The following is a 7,232-nucleotide window of genomic DNA, read 5'->3' as shown; positions in this document are numbered from 1 at the left end:
ATGAAGTTGCAGTAATAAGAGAATGAAGTTGCAGTAATAAGAGAATGAAGTTGCAGTAGCATGAGAATGAAGTCGCAGTAATAAGCGAACTCCTACATGAAAAAGCAGTCTTGCCACTGCCTTAAAATACATAATGTTGAACGTCTTGTAAGTTATACTTTGGTAATTTTGATGCCTTCAAGATTTTGGCTCCAGAGGGAGTGCAGTACAATAGCTGCAGGGGCTGCAACGTGCTGTGGCTTATGAATTCATATGATAAACTGAAGCCATATTCAATTAATGGCTGCATTGATGGATTTAGTCGTCACATCATGTGGATGGAAGCACATTACACTAACAGTGACCCAAAAGTAATTTAGGCCTATTTCATAAACAGTGACATCAGCCCCAGCAACAAAAACCTTTAGTCTGACTCCATTGTAGTAAACATTTAAAATGTAAAGCTTGGAAATAAAAGTTGTGAGGTGCACAGACGGTGATGAAATTCACACTTTGGTGCTCAAGTCGATGGTTAAAATAACGCGTCTTTCTTTGCTTTCAGGTCTTCATGCTGGCGCTGACTTTCCTCGTTCTCTTCCTGGGAAATTTTCTCACCACGTTAAAAGTCGTCCACCAAAAAGTTCAAAAGCACGACGGCGTGCAAAAGAGCGACTGAACATACCTCAGCTCGACGCCGACACTTCGGGAGGCCAGTGATCGTAAACCAAAACACGCACAATCGCTTGACACACTGACCACAGAATGACGGGGCCGAGAGAGGGCGGAGCTCGAACCGCAGCTTCTCTCGGGCTTCGACGACGACCGCTGCAGCAGCAGCAGCGTCCAGCCAAAGTTTCTCTCAAGCCTGCTCTTACTTTCTGTTGACTTTGTGTTGCTTTGTGAGCTTTCACCAGAGATGAGCAGTTTGTTGCTTTAACCCGTGTGGAGAATGGTGTTCGTGTCAGTTTCAGAGTCTTTGTTCAAATCATATGCAATTAAAGGAGGACAGGTAGCAGAACAGAACATTGTTTGCCTTTCAATACCTCATGTCTGTAGTGTGCATACTTCTGTGAAGTAGCAACTGTCAAACTGGCTTCGGTTCATTTCATTATATTTTGTTTGTTTGAACTTCCATATGTTAATTACAAGCTGGCATTGCTGGAGATATGGTCTAACAAATGACTTAAGTTTGGTCCACAGCTGTAAAAAAGCACTGATAATTGTCTAGTTGAAGGGAAATAACAAATTTAAACAATTATTTATTTTCTGTCTACAGTCAAAGTTTTGTTCTTCAAAAAAAAAAAACTTGGACAAAAAGGGAATCCAACGGCGTTTTCTCCTATCAGGTAGAGATTTTAAAAAGCCATAATTATTTTGCACATCTGTCAAAAATAACAAGATTATGCATAAAAGAAATGTAGCAAGTTTTTTTCTTGTGAACTCCTGTTACTAAAGGTAGTATCTCACAGGTGTTATGGAAGCTGTTCACACAAATATAACAAAAATGGTTTCAATTTGGGACTGCAACTGTGTATTTTCTTGAAATTATGAGTCAAACCAGTGAGATGCTACCTTGAACTGAACTGCATTAAACAGATTGTCACAGTCATGGGTTTAATGTTTCTACTGAAGGAGAAGCTGTGAGATGATTTACCACTAATTATAAATTTAAACATTTCACACAGTATTTTGTCATTACTGTGCAGCGTTATTGTTTGTTACATGATGTTGCTAAAATGCTGCTCATGGCAAAGTCACTGTAAGACAAGAAAAGCTTAAAGTCCTGTTATTTTTCTAATTCCAATCAACACGCCAGTATACTTTATTATTAAACCTTTGTATATTTAACTAAATGTTTACTGTCGTTTTTTACACAGACTCTGGTTTTATGCATTATCATATAGGAATCAGAAAATAAAGGCACTTATCTTTTATTGAGGGAGATTTTATGCATGTTTTAAAAAAAATCTGTATAAAAGCTGCCAGAATGCACATAATTCAGTTCATTTCAGACTTCTGAAGGTGCCTGGAGGGGTCAGTAACAGTACTTAGATTTTTTTTTTTTTTTCCAATATTTGAACAAATATTTTAAAAATGGAAAAAGCAAGCCTTGATAAAAACACATGCAAATGTTGCATGTGCATTTTCAGATTTAAATGTAAATGTATTTTGACACAAAGAGCAGCCGGTGTGCTAATTTTCCACCTCTAGTGGGCGCTGTTGGTAAAGCTAAGAGTCCTCTAAGCCTCACAAAGACAATGTTTTTTGTTACACAGGAACACTGCACCGTTTACAAGCTGTTGTGCTTTCGATATGTTTAAACGAGGTTCTTCATACTAAAAATTCACAAACCACAAAATCTATTTTCTCCGATAAATAAATGTTTCAGAAAGACAACCTGCTGTCATCCACATACAGTGCAAAATACTTTAAAAAAAAACTAGATAAAAGTGACGTTCAGGAGCTGACAGGAAGCTGCATGCAACTTGCACAAGTGTCTTTCCTGTTGCTTCATTTTGTTGCACCGTTCAGGGAAGACTGGCTGATGTCTCAGCGGGGACCCAAAGGTTCCTCATCCAGTTCTTATCTGTGTGGGTGAGCACAACCGCTCCAGATGTGTGTGGGGGGGTCTTTACAGAACGACGCATTTCTTCTTCCGCTTGTGGTTCTTCTGTTTGCGTCTGAAGGCCAGAGCTGTTTTTGTCGCCTCCCGGAAAACGTCCTCCACGTTCTCCTGGTATTTAGCCGAGCACTCGAGGTAGAGCTCCGCGTTCATCTCCTGCCGGGTCTGCTCACCCTAACACCCAAAAGACACCCAGCAAACTTATCGTGAGGGGGGGTTTGAACTGGAAAAACATTCTTTGAGTGTGTTTTTGTTTTGATGCTTCCTCGTTCTTCAGAGAGAGTAAACGTGTGCGCTAACTGTTTTCTTACCTGGATGTAGGTCACTGGAGCCAGATTCAAAGCCTTCAGCCTCCTCGTGCCCTCCTTATCCTTCCTGAGGTCAGTCTTGCAGCCAATCAGGATCACCGGCGTCTCCCCGCAGAAGTGCCTCACCTCTGGGTGCCACTGGGTAAACAACAGGTTTTAAGAAACAATGGGCCTCCCCTGTTTTTACTGTTGGGCTTGATTGAATTATCTGATTACAGTTGTCTGTTTGTTTTTGCACCGGGTCACAATCATTCACAACGCCTCACTCAGCGCAGCAGTTAATGGCAGCCGGCCTGCCAGACTCTGTCAATCATTCACATGTCGGACTTGAAAAGGCAAACCTGAAATTCCACTTGGCTGCAAAGAAATGCCCCGACTCCTTTTTGTGACGTGTTTGACTGAACACAAAGCGCGGGACAGGCGTGTACCTTTATAGAAACATTCTCAAAGCTGGTGGGGTTGGTGACGTCGAAGCAGACCAGAACCAGGTCCGCTTCCTGGTAAGAAAGAGGCCTCAGTCTGTCGTAGTCGTCCTGTCCTGAACAGACAAAAGTGTTCACAAAAAAACAAACTTGACTAACACTTATAAATAATAAGACTGTTGCATAGATGAGTGTAAAGAGAATGTGACGAGGCTGCGGGCTGAACAGAAAAACCACATCCTGACTTCGGCTTCCCCCTCTGCTCGTGCAGAGCTGCATTTGTGCAAAAGATAAACGGACTGGCGTGGCTTTTCCTATAATAATTCGAAAAAAACTGTTCACTTAGCATGACTGTTATGTTTAACACCCCCAAAGAAATACTGCAGCAATTTTCTCATGTTAATTTCACTTAAACACCAGCTTTACGAAACTACAGGTCGTATTTTATTATTTGCCACAAATTAACACGTATCTGTAGCTGAACCCTGCCTGTTCAGGAGCTTTTGCACTGAAAAATGCACTAAAGATTGATAACTAATCTTGTGAAAGTGACGCATTCTAATTTGAACGTATTTTTGAGGGGAAAAAAAAGCTCATTTTTATTCCTCTAAATCAACTTGTGTCGGTTCCATCGTGTTTGGGTCGTAAATTATCAGTCGGTTCCTGAAAGACGATAGTCATGATGATAATCTGAAATAAACGTCAACCTTTTCAACTTCCCCTGCGTCTGTTAGGCTCGGAATGATAAGATGACTGAATTCACGGACTGGACGTTAGCGTAACTTATGATAAAAAATAAAAAAAGACTAAACTTTCACTTTCCAGTCAGTGTGAGCCGACTCTCCTTTTGCACCTCAGACCTGAAACGTTCAGCATGGATGTGTTTTGGTTCTTTGTTTGTTTGTTTGTTTGTTTGTTTGTTTCCTCGTTCTTACCAGCTGTGTCGTACAGGTTGAGTTTAAAGTCTTTTCCTCCCAGAGAGATGGTTTTGGCGTACTTTTCAAACACTGATGGAGCATATTTCTGTTTGGACACACAAGAGAAAGAAGAGGTGTCTGTCATCACAGAAGCACATTTCTTGCTGGTTTAAAGAGACATTTTGTGATGAGTTCAAGCATTAATTGAAAAATGATTGCACTTGTTCATAAGAAGTCACATCATGGGAGCTAATCTTACCTCTGGAAAATCTCCTTTGGCATAAACCATCAGAAGAGATGTTTTCCCGCAGCCTCCGTCTCCCACTATCACAATTTTAAGCTCCTCTGCCTGTTTTGTGTTGCCATGGCCGGGCCCGGCACCATTTTGTGTCATGTTTTTTCCTCTCTTTTTTTTTTTTGCCTCCAAAGTCAAACAGGTGCCAGGCAAGACAAGACAGAAGATGCTCCCCACCTTTCAGATTCAGGTATTATGAGCCGAAAAGTCTGAGAAACCTACATCTGGATTGTCTGAGATCTTTAAAACGCAACAAGAAAAGACTGGAACAGACAAGTCTCATGGTTTACCAGGTAACTCGGCGCTCACCGCTTCCTGTTCCTGTCAATCTGACGTCGTTTCCAGCTGAACCCCCTCCCCACACCCACACCCACACTTGTCTCGTCCCATCATCAAGGCTGCTCACTGAGGTGCACATGTGAAGCGAGTCCGACTGCTCCTACTTCCTCTTCTGCATGTGTTTGCTCATTTCATTGTCTGGGTGTGGGCTCACAGGAAAGAGACTGCCTCCTTAAAAGGGAGGGAGAGTGGGAGAAAACTTAACTTTTGAGTAGATTAAGCAGGTTTTAACACTAACAAGTCAAACCCCACCATCTGTGTAAAGTCGTGTGTAAAACCTGGAGATGCTCTGAGGACAATCGGACCACATAGACACTCTAGTTTGGGTCAAACACCTTTTTTCTACCAGCATTTATAGGTGTGTTCAGATTAGACCTTCATAATTAGTGTGAATGTTATTAAGCATTGCGTTTATAATTTTCTGTACTCCTTTCATACATATTTTGGCACTTTCTTCTATAATTTTTGTGCTATTTTAACAGTTCATATATTGAAATGTTCGTATCTGTCGCCAAATTCCAGCTATGACTCGTGGTATTTCAGCAACTTCAATCTATTTAGCTTTTTCATATTGAAACTGAAGGGAGCTGTCTTCAACATACTTTAAGCTCTTTAAAATGTGTGTCAATTTTTACATCACTTTTTACCTTTTGTGATGCTTCTTTGTGCTAATTTCAGCTTCTTTATAGCTAAGTGTAGCTTTTTTCTGCTAATGTCAGTTTTCTGTTAAGCTACTTTTTGCTATTTACTGTTGATTTCTTTTTTCTACATTCGTGTCGTATCCAGTTCGACATATTTTTGCTATTTCTCGACCGATTTTTCGCTTTTGTTTTCCAAGTTTAAGTTAAAGTCAGCTGTTCAAATTGAACTCACATCATCAGTTGTAATTTTCAGCTTGGCTTAAGCAGCTTTCAGCAAAAAAAAAAAAAAAAAAAAAAAAACAGTTCAACACACTCTGCATTTTGGCAGGAAATGCAAATTCTCCTGTTTGGATTTAAAATGATCCTCGCTCACGTCACTTCGGTCACATGAAGTGACTTCTCTCCTCCCATCCCTTGGTGCAAATAAGAGGCTGGAGCTCATCTGGCACCAAGATAAAAAAAATGGATATAACAATCAGTTCAGTGTCAAAACCAGGACGTACAGGCTGAACACATTATCACCGATTCTGATCTTTCAGAAGCAGCTAAAACAACAGAAATGGAATATATTTGCCTTGTTAATTCAGTGTTTTTTTTTACTTTCATTGACCTAAATTATCTAGTTTCTTTATACCAAAGATATAACATAAGAAGGTTTGTTTTAACCTAGTATAATAGTCAGCTCTAAGTGTGTGTAAGGACTGAGAAGACATTAAAAGACACTAATTGCTGCATTTGGAGCTTTTTATTGCCACAAAGATTCAATCTGAGGTAGGCGAAGTAAAAATTTAACATAATTACAAGATACAATTGATGTTCATTAGAAAATAATGACCAATTTCTGTTGTTTTTTGACCAGTTTAGGCATGCATGTCCTCATGTTTGTTCACATTATAAACTGTTCCCTGCATATTTGGCTTCATCTGGACAACTACAACATTTCAAGCTCCATTTAAAAAGGGGAAAACAACAAATACAGCACATAATTATTTATTCAGGCATCTCACGAATATAATTTACACATAATGACAAGTTAAATCACAAACCACACTATGTGGAGCATTTCACTACCAAAAAAAAATGTTTTAAATCAAAAGAAAATCAATACCATCCATCTGGAAAAGATAATCCTATAAAGAAAAAGTGGGTGTACACCCAAAACTGATGAGGTTCTCTATCAAAACAATGAGCTGTGGTGTCAAAAAGAAAACTAGGTTCCTGTCTAATAAAGATTAAAAACGTGCTTGTTTGACTTACAGAGTGAAAATGCGAAGGTTAACACAAAAGGTAAGCCTGTAAAAGAAAATCAGGTTTGTCCTACAGATTGTCCACTCGCATGTCAGTAAACAATGAGCAGATTGTTGAAATATTTGACGCCGTGGAGAGAGAAAGAGAGAGGCAGCTGTCCTGCGGAGGAAGAGGCCAATCCCATGTGTTGGAATATTCCAGTCTGTCAGCGGCGCAACCCACCCTGGAGGGTGGTTTTTTTTTTTTTTTAACTTTCTCTCTCCTGTAAATAAAAACCTATAAATAAATAACTTCACTGATGGATTTCTACTCAAAAAAAAAAAAAAAAAAAAACTACTAAAGTGGTATGTCCAAAGCGTCACACACATATGAGTCTGAGTCTGGGAAGATAAATGACAAACAGTAAAAGAGTGGTATCAGCAGCCTTCCTATCTCTCCTGTGTGAGCAGTAAAGTACAAA

At 39.7% G+C, this 7,232-nt stretch overlaps 2 protein-coding genes across 4 annotated transcripts; one reads left to right on the top strand and one right to left on the bottom strand.

Moving 5' to 3' along the window:
- Nucleotides 1-541: 541 nt before the first annotated feature.
- On the top strand, nucleotides 542-1,827 carry LOC106535559 (transmembrane protein 120B; the record flags this gene model as incomplete). The annotated part of the gene is given in 1 exon segment (XM_014032596.1): nucleotides 542-1,827. A coding segment is annotated over 1 exon segment (114 nt), but the record flags the coding sequence as incomplete, so codon positions are not given.
- Nucleotides 1,828-1,894: 67 nt separating this feature from the next.
- rhof (ras homolog family member F) lies at nucleotides 1,895-6,871 on the bottom strand. Of its 3 annotated transcripts, XM_014032598.1 has the most exons (7): nucleotides 6,782-6,871; nucleotides 5,757-5,966; nucleotides 4,509-5,054; nucleotides 4,268-4,355; nucleotides 3,339-3,448; nucleotides 2,914-3,048; nucleotides 1,895-2,776 (listed from the first exon to the last, which is right to left on the bottom strand). In XM_014032598.1, exons 3-7 carry the CDS (start codon nucleotides 4,641-4,643, stop codon nucleotides 2,612-2,614), a joined length of 633 nt encoding a protein of 210 aa, XP_013888052.1. In that variant the 5' UTR covers nucleotides 4,644-5,054; nucleotides 5,757-5,966; nucleotides 6,782-6,871; the 3' UTR covers nucleotides 1,895-2,611. The 3 variants fall into 3 exon arrangements, with proteins under 3 accessions (XP_013888052.1, XP_013888051.1, XP_013888053.1); XM_014032597.1 differs by having other exon boundaries at nucleotides 4,509-5,966; XM_014032599.1 differs by lacking the exon at nucleotides 5,757-5,966 and having other exon boundaries at nucleotides 6,782-6,860.
- Nucleotides 6,872-7,232: the final 361 nt, after the last annotated feature.

This window comes from Austrofundulus limnaeus, unplaced genomic scaffold (genome assembly GCF_001266775.1).
Source record: "Austrofundulus limnaeus strain Quisiro unplaced genomic scaffold, Austrofundulus_limnaeus-1.0 Scaffold1490, whole genome shotgun sequence".
Taxonomy (NCBI): domain Eukaryota; kingdom Metazoa; phylum Chordata; class Actinopteri; order Cyprinodontiformes; family Rivulidae; genus Austrofundulus; species Austrofundulus limnaeus.
This window is presented reverse-complemented; position numbering and strand designations above follow the sequence as displayed.

Excerpts from the sequence above, each read along its gene's own strand:
- rhof (XM_014032597.1), bottom strand. The coding sequence starts at position 4,643 with ATGACACAAAATGGTGCCGGGCCCGGCCATGGCAACACAAAACAGGCA. Across the intron at positions 4,356-4,508 it reads CCAAAGGAGATTTTCCAGAG|AAATATGCTCCATCAGTGTT; the intron begins GTAAGATTAGCT and ends GTGTCCAAACAG. Across the intron at positions 3,449-4,267 it reads CAACCTGTACGACACAGCTG|GACAGGACGACTACGACAGA; the intron begins GTAAGAACGAGG and ends TTGTCTGTTCAG.